Here is a 23,433-nt window from a genome sequence, read left to right on the forward strand (position 1 = left end):
TAGTGTATGTCTAAGCCCTTTTCGTAGATCTTTCATGCCTAAGAGACCCTTGATTTATCCGCCATCAGCAGGTTCTGCTGATCGCCATAAGTTGGAGAATATAGTGTCAATTCTCACTGGTCCTAACATAGTTCCAGATTCTCACGCACGCATGCGGCCATGAATGCGCCTAGATACCCGATATATTTTTGGCAAATTTGAACAGTACCTAAAGCACGGGAGAAAAAAAAAAAGGAAGAAAAAGTAAAAAGGTTTCAACGCTTACCGAGGAGTCCTGAGTTGTGTATCTGCGGAGATGCAGCTGTCCACTTATTGTCATGTCTGCCTGCCACTGGCCATCGTTTGCATATATACCGAAACTTTCGCTCCTGAGTAAATACTAAGAGTGGCAAGACAGGCCGCCAGAACAATATGGTTCTGAGCCGCGCGTAAAGCAGACGACTTTGACAGTGCCTAGGTATCTTCGACCATTTCATTTCATTTTATTACCTTAAAGACCCGCAAAGGGTGTTACATAAGGGGTGGGAACAAGCATTCAGATGACTTATAGTGTTCAATACAATAAACAGTTATTTGTAATAATTTCCGCAAAAGTGGATGAAGACGTAATGACAGCGATGTTGTTGGATAGGTCGTTCCAGCCTGCTGCAACATGGGAAAAAGATGAGGCGGCAAAAGTGACAGTGCGGGCACATGGTCTGGAAACTTGAAATGGATGTCGCATACGGTGAGATATGCGGGCTGTCAGGACAATGTAGGGTGTGCAGCATAGTGAACTGTAGAAAAACTTGTGAAATAAGCAAAGACTGGCAATACGGCAATGGAGTCAAAGTTGTGATAAACCCAATGCCGCTTTCAAGCATGATACACTGATGTCATATGAATATGAAGAGTGAATAAATTGGGCTGCTCTGTTTTGAAGTGATTCAAGTGCATTAATAAAGTAGGCATGATGTGGGTTCTAAATCGGTGATGTGTATTCTAACTTCGATATGACAAGACTTTTGTATGCTAGTAATTTTACTTGTTGAGGGGCATGGCGGAGATGACGCAAGAATCCAAGCATCTTATTAGCAGACGAAATTACATTAGTAATGTGTGGGGCCCAGGAGAAGTCGTTAGACAGGGTGACACCTAAGTATTTATATGATAGGACAGAATGTACAGGGATATTGGCTATTGCATATGGGAAATCAAGCGAATGATGGCGGTGGTGGAAAGACAGGTGTTTACATTTATCAGGATTAAGTTCCGTTAACCAATAGTGGCACTATTCCTTAATGCTGTTAAGGTTGTCCTGAACCATTTCTTGGTCCGTGGTATTAGTTTTTGGTCAGTGGTACTACAATATTTAGGCATCGCTTATACCAGAGCTAATGAGAAAAAATGGGGGAAATAGGCCCCTTAGCTTGCCGGGAGCACTTCAGACGTCTACGCTAGGAAGTCAGGAATTTAAGCTACAGCAATGTCATCTGCGATCAGTCAGACATGGTTTGTACACTCCGTGTGGGGAAGCAATTGATGATCCTGTTTCTGCCGCGCTTGCAATACAATTTCCGGGAACACAAATGGAAATACGCAAGAACGAATAAGTGCAAGTGTAGACAAAAGGAATGGACGCAAATATGACCATTCTGACGTGATGAAAATCTGTGTGTTAACTTTACAAGTGGTGTCGCTACATGCTTTTGAATACTGTAAAGCCTTCTCTTCACTTTTCTCTGTTCCTTTGTGTGGAAATTTTGCATCAACAAGGAAAGCCCGTTTCTGCAGCGCACCTTATAAGTTGCTGCGGATAAATTCTTGGAACATTTGTAGTCTTATGGAGTGTACAGTTATAGCATCTATTCGAGCATTAGATTCCCCAAATATGTTTGCGAGATCTGTATAAACAAATTTCTATGTGTGTAGCCTTACAAAAAGAGAGTCTCGTCTATTTTTTTTTACAATGTCATCGCGGCATGTACAAATGTTAGGTATGGCTTATACATATCTCCCAAATGTATTCAGGAAATCTAATGTGCGAATAGATGCTAGCACTGTACACTCTATAACACTACAAATGTTCAAGAATTTATCTGCAGCAACTTACGAGGCACGCTGCAGAGACGGGCTTTCCTTGTTGATGCAAAATTTCCGCACAAAGAAACAGAAAAGTGACGAGAAGGCTTTACAGTATTCACACAAAGAAAAACGTAAAAGCACGTAGCAGCACCACTTGTAAAGTTAACACAGATTTTCATCACGTCAGAACGGTCGCATTTGCCTCATACCTTTCGTCTACATTTGCACTTATTCGTACTTGCATATTTCTGTTTGTGTTCCCCGGGAATTGTATTGCGAGCGCAGCGAAAACAGCATGATCACTTGCTTCCATGGGCAGAGTGTACAAATTATTTGTGACTGATAGCAGACGACAATGCTGTAGCTTAAATGAGGTATAGCATTCCTGACTTCCTAGCATATGGGTATGAGGTGCTCCCGGCAAGCTAAAGGGCCCGTTCCCCCATTTCTTCTCATTAGCTCTGGTATAAGCGATGTCCAAACATGTAGAAAGGTCGAAGACACCTAGGCGCTCTCAAGGTCGTCTGCTTTAAGCGCAGCTCAGAACCATATTGTCTTGCCACTCTTAGTATTTACCTGGGGCCGAAAGTTTCAGTATACAGTCGAACCAGGCTATATCGAACTTGCAAGAAAACACACATCAGTTCGATATAGTGCATAATTCGATATAAGCTTGCTAAAGAATTGAATGTCATACAAGTATGAAAATAGCATAGCTTCCCATGAAATAGTCCTGTATTTTCTTCTGCTTGGGCAATTTCGCTGCCTGCAACGCACGCACATCTCCACATTGCCCAAGGAGTCGGAGCAGCTGAGGCCCCAACCTTCTGCACTCGCGCAGAAGCACCAGACTAGTGAGCGCACCAATCACTTCGGAAGATGTAGGAAAAGGACCGCTGTTGCTTTCCTCATTGTGCTCACTTTCACTTTTGCTAGGTATGATGTCGGCAATGCAGTCTTCGTTTTTGGGCCCTCCCGTGGTCGCAAAACCATCATCTGCACTCACAAACTCATCGACCATTGATTCGTCAACAGCTTCCGGAAATTCCGACAGCTCGCTCTAAACTTCAGCAACACCGGCAACAGCATTGTCGCATTCATCAGAATTTACAGTCATCACCAAGCAGGCAGAAGCCGGCACGTCTGAAGAAATTTCGGATGAACCATTTGTACACGGCCATGCTTACGCGTCGGGCGCCACGGGCACCAGTTTGCGAGTTAGGCCACTTTAGCCCTAATCTCCTCCTTATTCTTCAAGATTGTGCAGAGAGTGCTCCTCGGAATCATGCACACTGCGGGGCCATACGACTTCTCACCGTGTTTGACCTGATTTATAATTTCGAGCTTCATGACGAAAGGCAAATTCTGCCGCTTCATCATGGCAACACTGCGGCAGAAGGCCTACAAGGCGCAGACACAACGAACCAGAAAAGCAGCAGGACAACTCACACTTGCACCATCTTGCACGACGAGGACACAAGAGCCTCTGATTGGCTGTCTGAGCAAGCACTGTGGGCGGACAATGATCATTTTTTTGCAGACGGGTGTCTATGGCTCGCACAACGTGGCACGGTCGCAGTAGGCAGAGCAGGTGGATGAGCTGCGCCGCCGGGTTTTCCCACTGCCACGTGGGAAAGCCAACTTCTGGGGTCACTTTTACAGCATTTTACGTTTAATATATCGGGAGTTGCTGCTATTTTTATTCTATGTAAGCGGAATTTTTGCTATTTTTACTCATTGTAACTATACCGTGTTCAGGAATTGTTCAATATACAGGATAATTCGATATACAGGATAATTTGATGTAAACGAGTTTGATATAGTTAGGTTCAACTGTACAGCATTCGGATAGTGTTTTCTGCCCCTCAATATTGACAGCAACCTGTTTGCAGGTGCACAGGCAGAAGGAAGAAGGCAGCAGAAGGAGAGAAAGAAAATACTATTGCAGTATCAAGCACACAGCCCACTTCATTCCTTGTGCCAGGGGAGTTGTCTACAAGTTGCCATTATGCTGTGGTGCATTGTATGTTGCCCAAACCGGGCGATGCATTAATTAAGGATTAGGAGAACACCGAAGATTACTTGGCGACGTTGAGGTGGCTGTGTGCAAGTGGTTAATCCGAAATTGCTTCAGACGTGCCGGCTTCCGCATGCCCAGTGGTGACTGAAAATTCTGATGAGTGTGACGAAGCTGTTGCCGGTGTCGCTGAAGTTTGGAGCCAGCTGTCAGAATTTCACCACTAAAGAAATCTTGTCAAAGCCAGCCTTTAATGCACAGAATAAGCGTTTAGTGAATGCTGGATTCCCGAGCACTGCCATTACCTCTACTTCCGAAGGCATGCTTTCCGGCATTAGGTAATTGTGCCCACAAAGAACTTGAATGTGATCAAACTAAGAGAAGCAAAAAGACGTGCAGTAATTCCGTACATACATAAAATGGTCCATGGCTTAAAGAATGCTGGTTCCAGGTATGGCAGGACACATCTGCTCTAGAGTTGACAAAATGTTAACAGATACGCAGGCAAAGAGCATGTGTACAGTGAGCCATGTCACCAAATACATCACATGTAAGCGATGTAAGCGTAATTTTTGCTATATATACTCGTTTTAACTATACCGTGTTCAGAAATTGTTCTATATATAAAACAATTCAATGTAAATGGGTTCAATATAGTCCGGTTCGACTGCATATGCAAGCTACATTTCCATGTATACGCGGCTCGGCGCTTCTCGATAAGCGCTGAAACCTTTTTCCTTTTTCTTACTTTTTTTTGCGTACACATTTTAAGTGCTGTTCAATTTTGCCAAAAAGATATAGTGTACCTAAGGGCGTTCATGGCCACATGCGTGCATGAGAATCCAGAAGTACGATGTTAGGACCACTGATAATTGACACTATATTGTCCGACCTATGACGATCAGGAAAACTTGCCGATAGCAGGTAAATCAAGGCATCTCTTAGGCATGTGAGACCCCCTGGGCTGGACTTCTCTGCGATAAGGTAGCCTCACCACCTATGTCGGATACTCGTTTGCCACAGTCGGAAGTTCGAATCCTTGTATGAAATATATGTAATATTTTTTTAAGATGGTGAGCTCGACTTTCGCTTCCTCCAGTGTACTAAATCTCCAGGCTTGGAGTGATGCCTGACACCGGCAAAAAATGCCAAGAGCGAGTGGGGCTGTACTAATTTAGGTACAACTAAGCTAGGAAGGCCCACAAAGCTTCAACAAAGACACTCCCTCACCAGAACAGGAATTGGCCTCCTTGTTGCAGTAGTCAACTGCTACTTCTCTCATGATTCCTACAATTAACCCATGGCCCTCAGTCCCCAGCAGCTGCTGAGCACGTGACTAAGGCGGCGGTCAGACATGCAACGCAGCAGAGGGTGCTAAGAATATCTGGGTCCGGACAGGCCACCAATGGAAACTGACCCTGTTGACCTGTAACACTCGAATTCTGTCGAGTGAGGCTAGCTTAGCAGGACTCTTTGAGGAACTATCAGACATTGTTTGGTATATCATCGGCCTTAGTGAGATTAGAAGAAGTGGAGAGGCTTAAACAAGGCTAACTAACGGTCATGACCTCTGCTATAGAGGTGTCCCAGATAAGAAGCAATACAGGGTAGGATTCCAAATTCATAAGGACATAGCAGGCAACATTGATGAATTCTAAAGCATTAGTGAGAGGGTAGCAGTAGTTGTAATAGAACTTGGTAAGCAGTATAGATTAAAGGTAGCACAAGCCTGCGCTCCAACATCCACTCACGTGATGACGAACTAGATCAGTTTTATGACGATGTTGAATAGGCAATGAGATAGCGCAAACTCAGTATACTGTAGTAATGGGCGACTTCAATGCAAAAGTGGGGGAAAATCAGGCTGGTGAACAAGCAGTTGGCAACTCCGGCGTCGATTCTAGGAACGCTAGAGGAGAGATGCTTGTAGAATTCACAAAAAGGAATAAGCTGCGAGTAACGAAGGCCTTCTTCGGGAAGCGTAGCAACAGAAAGTCGACTTGGGAGAGCCATAATGGTGAAACAAGAAATGAAATTAATTTCATACTTTCTGCCAATCCCAGCATAGTGCAGGATGTAGAAATGTTAGGTTAGTGATCATAGGTTAGTGACGGCTAGGATTCACCTCAGTTTGTAGAGAGAAAGAGTAAAATTGGTAAAGAAGAAACAGGCCAACCTAGATGCAGTAAAGGTACAAGCAGACAAATTCAGGCAAACAAATATGCAGCCTTAGAGCAGTGAGATGAAGATGGCATAGAGGTAATGAATGAATCCGTAACTAGGCTAGCCTTAGTGGCAGCGATTGACGTGCGAGGCAAGGCACCAAGGCAACCAGTAGGCAAGCTCTTTCAAGTAGCAAAGGACCTAATAAAGTAGCAACAAAGAATGATAGTGTCCAAGTCAAGAGATAAGATAAAATTCGCAGAACTGTAAAAACTGATCAACAAGGCAAAAATAAGAGATATTCGAAATTGTAACGTGACAAAGACTGAGGAAGCCATAAAATATGGACGCAGCCTGAAATCAGTGAGAAGGAAACTTGGTATACGACAAAACAAGATGTATGCACTGAAAGATAAGCAGAGTAATATCAGCAATTTCGAAGGTATAGTAAATGCAGTGGAAGCATTCTATACTGACCTTTACAGTACCCAGAAGAGCCATGGTACCTCCATTCGAAGCAGTAATGAACAGGTTGTAGAGACTCCTCATATAACTAACGATGAGGTCAGAAGGGCCTTGCAAGACAGGAAACAGAGAAAAGCGGCCGGAGAAAATGGAATAATAGTCGATTTAATCAAAGATGGAGGAGACATAATGATTGAAAAACTGGTGGCTCTCTATACAAAGTGTCTATCGACTTCAAGGGTCCCAGAAAACTGGAAGAATGCAAACATTATACTAATCCACAAAAGGGGAGGCGTTAAAGAATTTAAAAATTATAGGCCCATTAGCTTACTTCCTGTACTATATAAAATATTCACCAAGATAATATGCAATAGAATAAGGGCAACACTGGATTTTAGTCAACGAAAGGAACAGGCAAGTTTCATGAAGGGATACTCTACAATGGATCATATCCATGTCATCAATCAGGCAATTGAGAAATCCGCAGAGTACAATCAGCCTCTCTATACGGCTTTCATAAATTATGAAAAGGCATTTGATTCAGTAGAGATACCACCAGTCATAGAGGCATTACCGAATCAAGAAGTACAGGCCGCTTACATAAATATCTTCGAAAATATCTACAGAGATTCCACAGCTACCTTAATTCTACACAAGAAAAGTAGGAAGATGCCTATAAAGAAAGGGGTCAGACAAGCAGACACAATCTCTCTAATGCTATTCACTGCGTGCTTGGAAGAAGTATTCAAGCTATTAAACTGGGAGGCTTAGGAGTAAGGATAGGCGGCGAATATCTCGGCTACCTTTGGTTTGCAGATGACATTGTTCTGTTCAACAACACTGGAGATGAGTTGCAACAAATGATTGAGGACCTTAACAGAGAGAGTTTAAGAGTGAGGTTGAAGATTAATATGCAGAAGACAAAGATAACGATGATTAGATTGGCAAGGGAACAAGAGTTCAGGACCACCAGTCAGCCTCTAGAGTCAGTGAAGGAGTGTGTTTGCCTAGGTCAACTAATCACAGGGAACCCTGATCAGGAGAAGGAAATTCATAGAATAAAAATGGGTTGGAGCGCATACGACAGACATTGTCAGCTCCTGACTGGAAGCTTACCATTATCATTGAAAAGGATCGGGTACAATCAGTGCATTTTCCTAATGCTGACGTATAGGGATGAAACTTGGAGACTGACAAAGCTTGAGAATGAGTTAAGGACCGTGCAATGAGCGATGGAACGAAGAATGCTAGGCATAGTGTTAAGAGACAGAAAGAGAGTGGTTTGGATCAGAGAGCAAATGGGTATAGACAATATTCTAATTGACATTAACAGAAAAGAATGGAGCTGGGTAGGTCATGTAATGCATAGGTTAGATAACCGGTGAACGATTAGGGTTACAGAATGGGTGCCAAGAGAAGGGAAGTGCAGTCGAGGATGGGAGAAAACTAGGTGGGGTGATGAAACTAGGAAATTCGCAGGCACTAGTTGGAATCGGTTGGCACAAGATCGGTTGAGGCAGGATTGGCACAGGTAATTGGAGATTGCAGGGTGAGGCCTTCGTCCTGCAGTGGACATAAAATAGGCTGATGATGATGATGATCATGATCATTTATAAAAGTGACGTAGGCTTGTACTAAGCTAAAACCGCCAATAAAGACTTTTGCTAATGAATATATATATATATTGGGACCAAACGGCTCTTTTTGAATAACTCTCGTATTACAACCCAGCAGCATTTACCCTTGTAACAACAGCACAAGTTCCACACTAACAGGAATTGCAAAGGCCTTTTGTTTGCAGACAGTATCTGAACCTGGAGTCACTATATGAATAAGTAATCTGATTCTGGGCCAACCTATTCAGAGTGCCAATGCAGACGCCGCTTATCATTTTCTCATTGCAAGCCTTGTCAGCATAGTGGACATTGATGTTCCCCTTCAGCTTGAAAACGGCTGCATATTGTAAATGTCGCCCTCTGGTGAAGTGACATGAAGACACACTATGTGAGTGTTAGCTGTCCTCATGTAAATCGGAACATTCACAAACTTGTGAAGAGCTCGCCACTTTTAGTTTGAATTGGATTGGATTGTGGTTGCATGCACTGATAGTGTGCTCGGTTGCCGTGCATTATCATCATCACCAGCTGCAACAAGCACATGATAGCCGCTGCGGTAATTTAGGAAGCCGCCGCGACAATACAGGAAAGAAAAAAATTATTATTGATGGCCGATATGGGGGGTGTGAGCATTATAGATATGGTACTGCTAAAGCTGCCTTATTGCGTCTCCTGATTACTTGGTCTTCGCCGCACCTGCTTGCACTATATGACACACACCCCTCTAGCGATTACTGTGAACAATCCTTGCACTTGATTTGCCACTCCTTGTCTGTCTGGCACTCTCAATTCACTGCCGAACTTGCTACATGTTGGTGCTGCTATGACTGGTATATGACAGATACACTGTCCTTTCTGGACAACAGACATAAAGAAACGAAAAGGAAACTAAAAACCTAATGCGTGTCGTAGCATGAAATAAGGACCAAAATCACAAGGCTCACCCTTCACAAGACTGTCAGGAATGTCAGCTTTTTATCTGTCATTGTATTGACGCTATACTTACACAACTTTTGTGCAGCACATAATCTTTCCTGCTTTTAAGATCTCCTGAGTAGGTTGGTTGGCACTTCAAATTGAGGTCAACACCCACAATCTTGTCTGCGAATTTATTTATGTTCTCTTTTGCAAACTACTTTTTATGGTTCCAAGCCATGGCTGTGATGGAACAAAACACCAATAAACTCCTCTAGCTTTTCGACAGTAACAGTTGCATTATAAACCACATTTGGTAGCCAACACTGTATTGGCTATAAATGAAGGAGATATGCTTCCTCCACAACCTCTACTTCCTTTGGAGGGCGTGTAGCACATTTCTTGCAACCAGTAAAATGATAACTCTAGCAGCTGGCAGCCAAGGAGCACCAGCTGTGATGATGTTAGCCGAGGGAGTGCCAGCTTTGTTACCAGCTCTTCTTTTTTTCCGGACTATCCAGGCACGACTGACACCCCTGCTTGCAATGCTGGAGCCGCTCGTGCTAATGCGGATTGTCTCATCGCTCATCCTGGAGAGGAGGATCATTCTGGTCTCGGAGGACAGCAGGTGGGTGCTCGCCCTAATCATGGTGGCCGCAGATGCACTTCTTGCTGTACCTGCCACATGCTGTACTTTTGAGTTGCTGTAAGAGTGCAACCAATGAAATGGCCACTTGTTGAAAAAACCTTACTTGATGTGACATAACTTGGAGACTGTCTGAAGCACCTACTGAGGCTGAGCTCAGACCACAACTAAGAGCACGTTATACATATTTACCTGTGTAGAAATCATATTGGAGCCTACAGCTGACATCAGGCACACGTTTAGTTTGGATCATTTTAGCTCAGTCAAGGAAAATTTTGCAAATGGCCACAAGTACCTGAGCTTCTTTTCAAACAGTGCGATATACTGTGAACAAACCCTGGGCAGATAAACTGTATGTTCAATGGGCCAGCCAGTTGTCATGGTCATGCCGTGTTCAGTGGTGGAGCAGTTGCACCAAATTGCACCGAGAGTCTGCGTCATGCTGCTCCAAAAGAGCATTTTAGTAGAAAATTGTGCTGAGCCTGCATCAAAGAAGTATCAGAATGAAAGCCTTGTTCCTTTCATGCTGCCTTCCGAAACCTACAGCACGCTATCGTTATCCCGGAGGTCAACAGAGTGGGCCATAGCCATGGGTACACAGTTAAACCTTGTTACAGTCGAACCCGACTATATCGAACCCGTTTTCATTGAATTATTCTATATATCGAACAATTTCTGGACACGGTATAGTCACAATGAATATAGGTAGCAAAAATTACGCTTACATCGAACAAAAATAGCAGCGACTCCCAATATATTGAACGTCAAGCGGCGGGAAAGTGCCCCCAGAAGTTGGCTTTCCCTCGCAATGGCAGGGAGACCCGATTTGCGCGGCTCCATCCAACCACTCTCTCTACCGTGACCGTGCTGCCTCGGACAAGCCTTCAACACCCCCCTGATCCGCCCGCAGCGCTTGCTCAGACAGCCAATCAGAGGCTCTTATGCCCTCGTCGTGCAAGATGGCAAAAGTTAGAACGACAGAGAGCTGAGCTAGTTGGTAAGGATTCATTATCCAAAAAAAGAGGTCAGGCGTGCAGGCAGGACACAAGAGTAGAGAAGTGGACAACACGAACGCCGACTATCAACTGAAGGGAGCACTGAGGCGAAAAAAGAAAGAAGACACAAAACTCATCTGTGCAAGCTCAGGAATGGTATCACCATGTGTAAGTAGGGTACACGTGCCGGTCTACGTGAGAGATAACTGTTAAGACACTTAATCTCTTCCTTATGTAAAGTAATCGAAGGCTGACTCACGCACGCACTTCCACCATTATAGATATGCCATGCCTCTACCATAAGATGCGTATCTTCATTATTATGCCTGTACAGTATCGCGCATTCATCTAACTCTGGCGTGCAGTTACAATCTTGGCAATGTAGGGAAAGATTAGAAAACGATCCACCGGTTAACGACCTTTTATGTTCCGTTAGCCTCTGATTGATACACCGTCCCGTTTGCCCTACGTAGAACTGGCCACAGCTAAGGGGAATTTTATAAGCCACACCCATACGACAGTCAGTAAACCTATTGTTCTTATTGTGCTTCACTGGACAAATATCTGTTCTTTTTTTGCCTTTTACCTGCTCCTTTTTCCTCTGTACGGCAGCGCATATATTACTTAGCTTATTGGGAGCAGTTTAAAGCAACATTAACATCATATCTACTTGCAACTTTTTTAAGCCTGTGCGACACTGAATGAATGTACGGAATAGCCACTACTCTTTTTTTGCTATTAATAATGCTAATGCTAATGCTAATACTAATGCTAATGTCGTGCCTTAAGTCATCTCTCACCAGATCCTGCATGCACAAAATGAGCGTCAGTTTTAATATGCAGGTTCGGCACCTATTAGAAGCAGGTTATCCTTATGTAGCAGTGGCCACTGTGGCTGAGTGCCTAAAGAAATCAGTTTCGAGGGGGACGGACAGGATTACAGAAAGCATTAATAGCAAAAAAAGAGTAGTGGCTATTCTGTACAGGCGCCCAAATCTTTAACTGGCGTGCGCGAGCGGCGACTTTTCTGTGCGTCAGCGCCCTATGACGGAGCGAAGTTGGAAACAAGATGAGGCTAAGCGCATGCTCACAAAGCACGCTCAGCCGGGCGCGTCATCTGCCAGGCTGTTCCTTCTTAAGGACGTCACCCCTCCTTATCGCGTTTCGACGAGCAGCCAGCGTGAGTAGGCGAATGGTTTTGCTCGTATTTTACGTTCCGAAGAACAGCGTCGCAGTAGCCAAGAGAGGAAAGAAAATTTAAAGATAAGCCGAACACACCCAATCACGCGATAAGCCCGAGAACATGGATCGGTCTTTTGTTACTTGCTGACGCGAACGCTTTTTTTCATCTGTATGAAGGGCACTTGTCAACTCTGCAGGCTTCATGCTTCAGCGTGGCGACGAAACTTAAAGATTTGGGCGCCTGTACATTCATTCAGTTTTGCACAGGCTTAAAAGAGTTGCAAGTAAATATGATGTTAATGTTGCTTTAACTGCTCCCAATAAGCTAGGTAAGATATGCGCTGCCGTACAGAGGAAAAAAGAGCAGGTGCGAGGCTTTGCGAGGCTGCGAGGCACTGTTGTGCGGGAAGTAACAATGTGTTGACAACGACTCAGATAGCCTGTGGGGCCTAACCGCCGAAGCAGTGGAACGTCATCTCTCTGGAGTAAGCCTTGCTGAGGCTGATGTCCAGCACCAATCCTTGCTCGTGCCTCAGCCATTGGCTGCCGGGGCCCTCGAAGCGAAAGAGAGTCCGAGGCTTCGGAAATCAGGCGGTGTGTTGGGTGATGATGGTCAGAGGCAGGCCACGAAAAACGTCAGCTGTCGCGCAGGCAAATTGTGCCGACATCGCAAGCCAAGAGAGGCGGCGAAGTGTGAGGCTTGACGTAGGCTGGCGAGTTACCACACATTGCGAAGGCACGTGGTGTGAACTGCTGGCAGACTCCAGAGAGTGAGGAATAGGCCGCACAAAACGACGCAGAGGTCACAGAGGCATCGACAGAGCTTGGTGGTCGCGGGGCATCGCTCGTCGCCGCGAACGAGAACACAATCGAGATATTCAGCTTATCTACGGCAGGTTCCACTGAGCTGCGTCCTTCATAGCACCTGGTTGGTCATGTGCTGCGCATGGGTGAGGACCTGGCAAGGGTCAGTGTAACCCAATCACCGAGCCAAAAGCAGGCACGTGTCTCGCCACCTTTGCATCTGGACAGCTCGGGGGATGGCAGGAATGCGACCTGAGTGAGTACAATTGAAGAAAAGCGGGTATTGAGAAGGGCAGCCGACACTGAATTGGTAATTTAATTTTGTTAATCCTGCCATGCTACTTTTTTTTATGTTTGATTGCATTTGTTAATTGCTTGATTTTTCTGCCCTTTAATTTACAGATCTGTTATTTGTACACTTTTTTTGTGTGTGTGACACGTGTTGCATGTCGAGTGCGTGTACTGGCTCTGCAGTGGTTTGCACCAGTACTCACAAGGCCTGAGGGGAACAATACATTATCACATTGATTTTGAGCAGTTGATTTTAAGTCCTTTTGTTTTAGCTGGCATTTTAATTCCGCTGTGGAGTGTGCTGACTGGCTTAGGACGAGTAGGCGATGTGTGCGGCCAAGTAATTTGTGTGAGACCTTCCACGAACAGTGACCCAAGCGACTATGTGATTGCGCACATGACCTTCAAGTCAGTAGGTCTCCTTCAGCTGTGCGTGCGCCACTGTGTGCCAGTTTTTGGAATGTTATTAAGACAACATTCTTGTCATCAGGGTGGTGTCACAAAGTGCATGCCCGCGCCCATCTCGACATGGCCGCCATTGCCGCCGCAGCACCGCTTACACGGTGGTAGGGAGGCAAGCTCCCTACTTTTCCTGAGCTCGCTGGACCGGTTGGTCACGTGGGTCACCAGAGTGTGACAAGGGACAAGCTAGCTGGGGCAAGCGGGGAGAGTGGTTTGGGAGACGGAGCAGCATGATCATGCAACGAGAGACAGCTGAAGATGTGGTCTGCAGGCTGAAACCCCCAGGTCTTCGCCGCTAGATTGACAGACGGTGCAAGTCTGTCAAGATGCAAGGTACCAGCAGCCCGACACTTCAGATTAGGATCTTGGCAAGCACCCCACGGATAAGCCTTGTGTTCCACTCTGCTCTCAGAACTTTCCGCCAGACTCTTTTGTTTAATCGAATTTCATCTTTCATTTACTTATTTATCGCATGTTCATTTTTTTATGTTCTGTTAGTGTAGTGTTTGCCACGTTTATAGTTGCATGTATTTTTCATTTGTGTCGCGTAATTTTTGAAAATTTTATTTCGCGAGTGTTAGAAATTTCCACGTGGTGGGCTTTGTGTCATGTCAGAGTGTGTGTTGTGTTTGACCTGCATGCCTACTGCGAAGCTTTGCACCTTCTGCTTGCAGTTTTTTTATTCTTTTGTTTTTATCATGTCACTGGCCTGATTTCATTTTATTAAATTGAGTGTGTGTTTTTACATTGCTTCCTGTCTCATGCCTCTGGTCCACAGTCGATCAGGCATGGACCTTATTGCTGGTCAGCAGTCGAACCATCCATAAATGCTTGCGGGGTGGGTTTCTTGTCGCCCCATCCCCTCCGGTTCGGAGAGTGCAAGCAATCATACCCCAATCTTTGACAGACGCTGAGAGCAGCATAGCTAGAGGAGGAAATGAATGCATGTTTATTGAGAGTGCGACTTATAAAGACATGAGCTAGCGCGCTGTACATAGTGCGCATCACCAATGCGTATCCTCACTGGTACAATCACTACACGTGTCCGATACACCCTCCCTCGAGGAACAAATGAAATAGATACTTAGATAAATACTTATACACATTTTCCAAAGCTTATGGCACTTGCTTAAAATGTTCATCATAATGAAGCTTCTGGGGAGGCCATACGGGAGTCTGCCATGTCCGCCTGGCACGTAGGCTGGCAAGGCTAATGGGCCCTGCTCCTCGCTAGAATTAGCTCCGCACATAGTGGGATGAACAGAGAAAGTCCAATAAAATTGTCAAAAATTGGTTCCCACCTCAAAACTTCGTATCAGTCGAGTCTGGGCAACTTCACGAATCTGATGATGTGCTTGAAATCGTCGTACCTCAAAAAATTGGCCAGCGGAACATCGAAAAAGATGGAGCCGATGTGAGAGACGTGTCTGCTCCGTGCTCTTCTTCCCGTACAAATGTATTTACAACTATTTATATGGGGAAAAGATAGTGGTAATCGTGCAGGTTGGTAGAAAGGTCACAGCTCCAGGAGACAGTTTACATCTTCGTCTTCCTCTTGTGTGCACGGTCATGTCCAAATGCACCGTAACAATATGGTCATTGGCAAGCTTCAGAAGGTTAGCAATCCTATATGCTGTGTACTACGTACGCCTGATCTGACATCATATATTTTTGCATCACAGGTGGGATAAGGAAATAGTGATGATTGCATACAAGCCATATGTGTGGCATTGTAGTTCGTGTTTGCTATGGATTTAATCAGTGAAAAGTAGTTACTGAATGCATTGCATATATCGGCTAAAGTGGATGTCATTATTTTGTGCGGCAAAATATGTTTTAATTGTCTGTCTGAGTGTTTGTCTGAAAGATTTCAAGTTCTTTTTAGAATCATTGCCATACAGTGCACCTGCACTACAAAATAGCCTTTTCTTTTTGCTGAAAATAGAGTCCTTTTAAACGTGCAGGAGTATTTTCTATACTTTTCTCGAAGTGAGGGATAAAAATACTTCTTCAAGTTTCTTGTACATATTCTATTTACCTTTAATTGACTGTTGCAAGGCCCTGGTAACCCATCGATCTCCTGGTTCACTGTGCTTGGACATTACCTCATGTGTAGAAGTCGCATGTGCTCGTGCATCTGAAAGTGTGTTGGCTAAAAAGTTGTACGTCTTATTGGCACATTATTTGAAACATAATCTGGGATCCTGGCAATGCTGGATGAGTAATCAAGAAAAATGGAAGAGGACAGTCCTGTCCATTCATGGTTTCTCGCTTTCAGTTTTCACTTTCGAATTGGACATGGTGAACAAAACAGAGAAATGGTCACTGATATCAGCATTCAGCACCGTTGCAGTCTCATAGTGTAAATTGTCAGACAACACAGGACCAATAATTGTACTGCTATGGTTAGAAACGTGTGTTGGTGGGTTAGCATGGCTTGAATAGCCCTAGCTCGTAAAACAAGAAACATTCATAACAAAGACAGGAGTCTACATCAGTCAAATCTATTTAAAATCACCCTTAATGACTGTCATACTATACTATTATTATGCAATTAAATTATGCGGTCAAATCCTGAACAAAACTGCTGATATGGTGGTGGGCTAGTTGGTAGCTGTTCATTATAAAATATGAAGACACCAAATAAACAGACACACACATGCCCTGTCCCGTTCTCTTCTATTGCGAGTGTCTGTTTATTTGGCGTCTTCATATTTTATAATGCTGATATGAGGTTGAACGAGACCCATACATCACTGCAACAATCAAATCTCGTGGCAGATTTAACTGTGATTCATAAATCTCAGTCCAGACAGGCCCACAACACTGCAGAGAAATGTCAGTGTCAGAATGCCTTGTGTATGCAACATTCTTTTCAGTGTAAAGTGCAACTCCCCCGTATGTAATGCTAGAATTACCAGCTGGCAATGGTTATTTAGAACAAAATTTCTCGCTCCCATGGACTGCTTTGGACAAAACCAATCCAAAAGTTAAGGTTTGACATGACGACATGGGATGATGGAAGAAAGGCTTTTTCAATGTTAGCCCAGTGACAGTTTTGGTATTGTGCACTGTACCGCACAATTTATCGGGTGCTATATTTAAAGGGGCTCTTCTTAGTTCCAACTCTATTTCCAGTCCCCTTGGAATTCAAATTAATGAGATTCTACTGTATTCTTTGGTGTATTCCTTTATTACATTTATAAGTGCAAGAGTCATAAGAATGTCAAAGTAATTTGCTATACTACCTTTCTAGGTTCTTGGGAAATATCAATATTAAGGTCTACTATGAGCACCTACTGTTTTTCGTTCATGGATCGTTTGATAAAAGTGTTCAGTTCATCCCAAATAGCACTGGTATTCAAGTTTGCTGGCCTGTAAATGTGGTTACTTCTCCAGAAATGAAATTAACTTTATTTCTACTGCATAACCAATCGCTGTTCACATACATAGATGCCTCCTCCTCTGTGGCTTTCCCTGCATAGCATGTATCTGTAATACCCATCCAGGTCTATAAAGTCTATCTGGATGCTTTTTTTGTTTACTTTGGTTAGTACAATCACATCAGTGATGGCTGCATCCGGCCTAACCACCAAATAGGTACATAACTTATCACAGTTTTTCACTGTGCTCCTGATGTTAATGAGATGTATGCTTATTTCTTGAAGGAATATGCTTTCACTAATGTTTGCTGAAGTTGAGCATCTCATTCTCCCATGACTGAAAACAAGCCATTGAACCAACTTTTCCAGGGCATTGTACGAATCAACCAATTATAGCTGCTCCTTTGTTAGAAGAACTTTAGGCATGCAGACACGAACAGAAGAGGGAAATGGACAACACAAATGCTACTTTGTTGCTAAAATATTGCCATTACGCAACCAAACAAATTTAGTTTCCTGTTGTGTGAGCTTCCAACACCGCCAGAACAACCGCTTTTGATTTGGCATCATATCTTCATTCTTGAGCATGATTTTATTTGATAACCACAGGTTTTGTATGCCCTGATTAGTGAACCTGACTGTGATAGGTGGAATCTTATCCTGTAGGGCTTTGATCTTGTGGATAGCTTCCAGTGACCATCATTCTGGCGCTTCAATCTTGAGCTTGTCACTCAGATTAGTTAGGACTTGGTACGAATCCCGATTCATAGAAATAGGTACATCATTAACTTTTACGTTTTTATATCATAAATACTGCTGAGTGCTCTCAAAGTTCTGTTTTAAATTACCTAATTGAATTTTCTATTCTGACAGCCTTCTGCTTAGTTTTTCTGTTGTCTTTTTCAATGTCACTCTCCTGATTGCTTGATTTTGCTAGAAGTCGGTCATATTTAGATTTCTCAATGGCTTCCGCAGCTGTGTGCTCAAATTTGCATGCCTCTAAATCAAAAACGAGACCGATTCTTAAAAAAAGAAAATGCTCAGTGCAAGGTAGCTAGGTGCACTGCAATTGAACTGACATTCTTTTTTAATGTCTTGATTTGCGGTCGTTCAGAGACATCGCAATGTGGGTCCACGGTGTGTGGAATGCCCTCCCACAGACGATGGTTGTGCGAGCCTTCACAAAGTGTGGCATTCCTAATGCATCAGATGATGATGACTTTCTGTGGTTGGTAGAGAGTGTGAAGATAGACAGTTAAAACACAAACCTCAAGTAAAAAGAATTTTCATTTACTAGAGCTTTCAGCTGTAAGTATGATTCAACTAAATACAGGTTTAATTTCACAGCAGGCAACTTGAGAGTAAGCACAAATCATTTTAAATAACACATTGGCTTCTTGTTTAAATGTTTGAGCATTATATACATTGTGACATTCATCAGGGCACTGATACTGTTTGCCGATGTGGCCCTTGTGCCATAAGAACCCCAGACATGATCATCATCGAGACACATAAGCCGATTGGTGTAGGGCAGGCTCTTTGGCAAAGGTTTGCACAATTTCCCAGAGGCCAGATAGTTTGTCAACTCCTATTATTTTGTGTATAGAAGCAGCATATGTAAATATAAAAAAGCCAGCAAAGTCATCAACAGTGTGATTGTGCAGTTATACCTGTCATGTGTAAGCCGACATTACCCAATGCCTTGCCTTCTGCTGTCTTTAACTCCATTGGGAAACATGCGTCACGAGACTTGCTAAGCTTGGGTTTGGCTGACTTACACTTCTAGTCCGTTAATGTTGCACCAACTGTTGCTGTTCTGTAGCTTAAACAGCTTCTGTTCAGCAGCTGCTTAAGCTAGGCTTTGGGATTATTGGAATCGGGTTCTCACAGACCAGGCCACATGACTTGGTTGCTGTTATGCGTCACTGGAGGCCTTTGAACCCTCAATGCGTTGGCTATGTGTGGATACTATGATAACATGACGACACCAATGGCGATGGCACGAACACATCTCAAGCATGCATATATAGTTGCTATCACAACAAAACAGCTTCACTGTTTTGTTGAATGCCATGAAGCATGTTATGTACGAGGTCTCTGTGATGTGTACCATACTTGCATAATTCTAATGTGCACCTTTTTTTAATGAAGAGTGCGTTCAAATTTGCATGCCTTCAAATAAAAAACGAAACCAATTCTTAAAAAAAAAAGTGCTCAATGCAAGGTAGCTAGGTGCACTGCAATTGAACTGACATTCTTCTTTAATGTCGATTTGGGGTCGTTCAGAGACACCGCAATGTGGGTCCACGGTGTGTGGGATGCCCTCCCACAGACTATGGTTGTGCGAGCCTTCATAAAGTGTGGCATTCCTGATGCATCAGATGACGATGACTTTCTGTGGTTGGCAGAGAGCAAAGAGGAGGTGTCATCAGACTCCGATAGCGACAAGCTGCTAAGATTAAGCTTCACGCATGCCTGTGTGCCTTTGTATCTTCCATAAAATCATTTGAACACGGTACATGTTGACTAAGGTTTCATTACTTGATGTATGCAGTAGAATCGGCACCAAGTTATTTATTTTTTATATTTGGGAGTTAATATAACTGTGCTTGGTAGAATCGTGGTAGTTAATATAATTGGGGGCTTGGTAGAATCGTGCAAATACGTCAATTGCCACCGCCATGGACAGGTAGGACAATGTAGAAGTGAGCGCCTCCATAAATATGCCACTTCAGTACATTACAAACTACTAGCTCTGCAGGAAGGTAGCACAACTCAAGGGGACAGGTCTTAATAAAGTCTGGAAGCACAGGTGCTTTTTGAATTCTTTGTTTTTTGAGGTGGCAAGCATTTCAAATTTTTGCCCAGTGTGGTCACGTTTAACAACCTTACTAGTATTGTTGAGAGCATTCTTGCCCTTGCCTCAAGTAGTACTGCTTAGTTTTGATGCATGTAGATATTCACCCTATAGTGTTGACCAGAAAACCAAGGGTGAAGAGTGGGGGAGAAGGTTGCAGAACAGACTGTTGCACATTGGATGAGTGGCTTTAGTAATAAAGGGAAGCTGTTGACCATCAGGCTGGTGCGAGGCTGGCTCGAGTCCCTGGAATGCCTGACGTACCCTTTCCGGTGGCCGCACGTACGAGTGCCCCTGGTGCCCAAGAGCCTGCTGGCCCTGTGCTCTTCAGCCGAGCCATACCTGCTCGGGGTGCATGCCGACCTAGCCCACACTGCGCTTGAGCTGCTCTCGGGACCGGTGCGTCTCTCCTCGTTCGACAGCACTTGTCAAGCATCTGTCCTCAGTAATTTTCACTGGTGCAGTAAAATTTTTGTACTCCTTTTGTGACTCCTTTTGGGATAGGGCAACTGTTGACTTGCTTATGCAAGTGCTGCTTTCATAGGCTATGCTGCCTGCTCTGACAATGATGTGAGTACAATCATCTCTGTGCCTAAAGGTGTCCCTCGTGTGATTGAACACAGGTGTGCAACTACATGCACGACAGCGCATGGCTCAGAGAATAAGGCTGCAGTGCAGAGCTCAAAGGCATCACTCAATTTCTTCATTTTGGAGGTAGTATGAAGAAAACAGGCAATGAAGCCAAAGGAAGCATAAGGGAAATGGATAGTTACGTTTGATTGAAGCATAGGTATACTAGTTGTTGTGGAAATGAAAGTGCACGAAAAGACAACCTGCTGCATGTTTGAGCCAAACCCTTACTTTCTGTGTTATATGTGCGATATTCACAATGCACGGCCTCTTGGCAACACTCTCTGCACCCACCATCTTTTTTTATGGCGTAGTTGCAATATAGACTATTTTCCAACACGCAATAGACTGCAATGTAAGGGGACAGTTGCCATCTTAAGATTCGTTCCAATTCTGATGAAGCTGTCAAAGAAGACAGCTTTGCAAAGACAGCATCAAAAGAAAATGGTGCAAGCAACTTTACTGCCCAAACAAAATCTAAACAAGATGGCTGAGCAGAATGCTTGGAGACTTGATGGGAAGGTAGTCTGGTGCACAAGGAAACACAATCATGCTTTCCTGTGTGGCTAATGTAAGCTACACTCTGTTTTTCATAGGTTAACACAAGCAAAGAGTTAAAATACGGAGGTAATACATACCTTTCCTCGCTTTCTCCTGTAGCCACAAGGTGGCATCACATCGCAGAGGCATTTTTTCCAAGTCTTCCAGATGGTTCCAGACGCATTCCATTATTTGGACTCAAAACTGTCTTCTTAGCTGTCTACCTAGACTCTCCAATGCTGTCCAGAATTGGAACACACCCATGGTGTACTAGAATGCTAGGAAGTGTGCCGTGCCCAGGCGGAGAATGAGCCCTGTCCACAATGACACTGTGAGGAGATGCTGTGCTGCAGTACAGCTGCAGCACAGCAATGTATGAAGGAGGTTCAACCGAATAGTAGGACCTCCTTCATACGTTTTAAGAAAAACCGCGAGAAAGACGTACTAACTAGGAAAACGTACGTACGTTGCTCGGATCGTTGCGGAGCAAAATGCTGACGTGCATCGAGCTGGTGGTGCTCCAGCGAGCCAAAGCACCTTGTGTTGTTTTCCTGTTGTGTGTTTTAAGAGGGCGGCAGGAAATTAAAACTAAATCGAGCTGGTGGGTGACACCGGATGCTGCCGAATTGAAATGGGATGCCCACATCGCATTGATTGCAGCAGAGAACAGCAGCGCGTTTGAATTATCAGCTACTAAAAGCTTGCAGTACGCTATGAATGGCACTACACACCACGTGCTGTAAATAAGACAGGTGAAAATGCTTATAGCAGTAGGTTTGGCGGCGATAGCTGTGAATGCGGCGTGTGACAACCCGCGTGGAAATTTGCTGTTAGCGGAATGAGAAACTGTGTGCCGTCGTGCTTATGCGAGACGGGCGGCTATATACTATTCTCAACCGCTGGGGCCTCGTGCCATTTCTTGTTCACATAGGATCTAGCGGTCGGAAAACATATACTATCGCACTCGGCAGCAGGGAACGGCGACGCGTTTCGATTATCGCCTATTAAAAGCATGCGCTACGCTTCCGACAGCACCACATGTTGTGAAACAGGTAGGCAAACATGCTTATCGCAATAGGATAGGTGGTGATAGCAGTGAATGCTGCGTACGATGAGCCCGGAGAAAATTTGCAGGTACCGAAATTAGAAACTGAGTGCGCGTTGCCGTTTTCACATTAGATGGGTGGGCGAGTATTGCGGTGAGCTGGTGTGGCGGGCAGCCATATACTGTTCTCGGTTGGGCGTGCCTCGCGCATTTTCTTGTTTACATGGTGTCTAGCGGTTGGAAAACGTATCATAGGATCGCAGTTTGGCAATGTACTGAACGTTGGGGCCGAAAAATTGTGTTTTCCGGGAACATATTGTCACATACGAGTTTGTGCTGCTGTGGACAGAAGGACATTGTGAGGTGAGAGGAGGTTGAAGTGTCTCGACGGTCGGTAAATGGTGGTACCCTGATTACAACCTCGTAACTGTATATTGTCATGTAGGTGACGGTGAGCTGCCTGGCACACAGGCAGACAGGAAGGGACACTGCGTCGGCGGTAGACTTAAAGAGAGTTTAATGGGCGAACTTGTGCCCTAAATCAAGCGAACAACGCGGTGATGGCGAAAGCAGCAAGCGCGTCTGGGGCGTTCGTTGGACTGAGCCAGCGCAAGCTGTGGTCCCATATTTATACGTTTCGTGTCCATGATCGAAACGCGTCAAGTGACGCCGCTTGCGTCGCAACGACACCGGTCGCATCGCAAGCCGAAATAAACGCACGTGGCATTACCCCCCTGTGAAAAAGCATTGCCCCGATGCTAAAGAAAACAAGAAACTTGTAAGCATGCAATGAACCATGGAAAACGAAAAAAAGAATGTCTGTTAGTCCGCTAACACTCAAAAAAGTTTTTGAGGCGCGCAACATGCACCATCTCAGGTTGCATGCGACGTCGCTGTGACTGTGTCCCTCCATCGGGCACAACCTCGTAGACCAGCGGTCCAAGTTGTTGAGTTATCTTGTAGGGGCCAACGTAACGGTGCAGGAGCTTCTCACTAAGCCCGCGGCAACGAAGCTGTGTCCACACCATAACGCGGTCACCTAGTGCATACTCTTGGTCTCGTCGTCGTAGGTTGTAGAGTCGGGCATCGACGTTTTGCTGCTCTTTAATACGCATTCGAGCTAGCTGGCAAGCTTCCTCGGCGCATTGAAGGAAGCCTGCAACGTCTGCATGCATGTTGTCGTCTTCAACGTGAAGCAACATCGCTTCAAGCATCGTGGCGACTTGGCGACCGAAGACAAGCTCGAATGGCGTCATCTGCGTTGTCTCCTTTGGCGCGGTGTTGTAGGCGAACATCACGTACAGAAGGACTTCGTCCCAAGTCTTGTGCCCGACCTCGACATACATGGCGAGCATGTC

The 23,433-nt window shown here is 44.6% G+C and overlaps 1 protein-coding gene across 11 annotated transcripts in view; it reads left to right on the forward strand.

The window, feature by feature from the left end:
• Window positions 1-23,433, forward strand: part of LOC126538440 (DENN domain-containing protein 2D-like) — a 423,989-nt gene that overhangs the window by 248,828 nt on the left and 151,728 nt on the right. For all 11 annotated transcript variants that reach the window (XR_008613950.2, XR_008613951.2, XM_050185285.3 and 8 more), the window contains 2 exons: window positions 9,762-9,868; window positions 20,082-20,259. Coding sequence is in view for 9 of the 11 variants with exons in the window: in XM_050185285.3 (XP_050041242.1) it covers window positions 9,762-9,868; window positions 20,082-20,259 (285 nt within the window). In the remaining 2 variants the exon portion in view is untranslated. The remainder of the gene's footprint in view (window positions 1-9,761; window positions 9,869-20,081; window positions 20,260-23,433) is intronic.

The sequence above is a fragment of the Dermacentor andersoni genome, chromosome 4 (assembly GCF_023375885.2).
Source record: "Dermacentor andersoni chromosome 4, qqDerAnde1_hic_scaffold, whole genome shotgun sequence".
Taxonomy (NCBI): Eukaryota; Metazoa; Arthropoda; class Arachnida; order Ixodida; family Ixodidae; genus Dermacentor; species Dermacentor andersoni.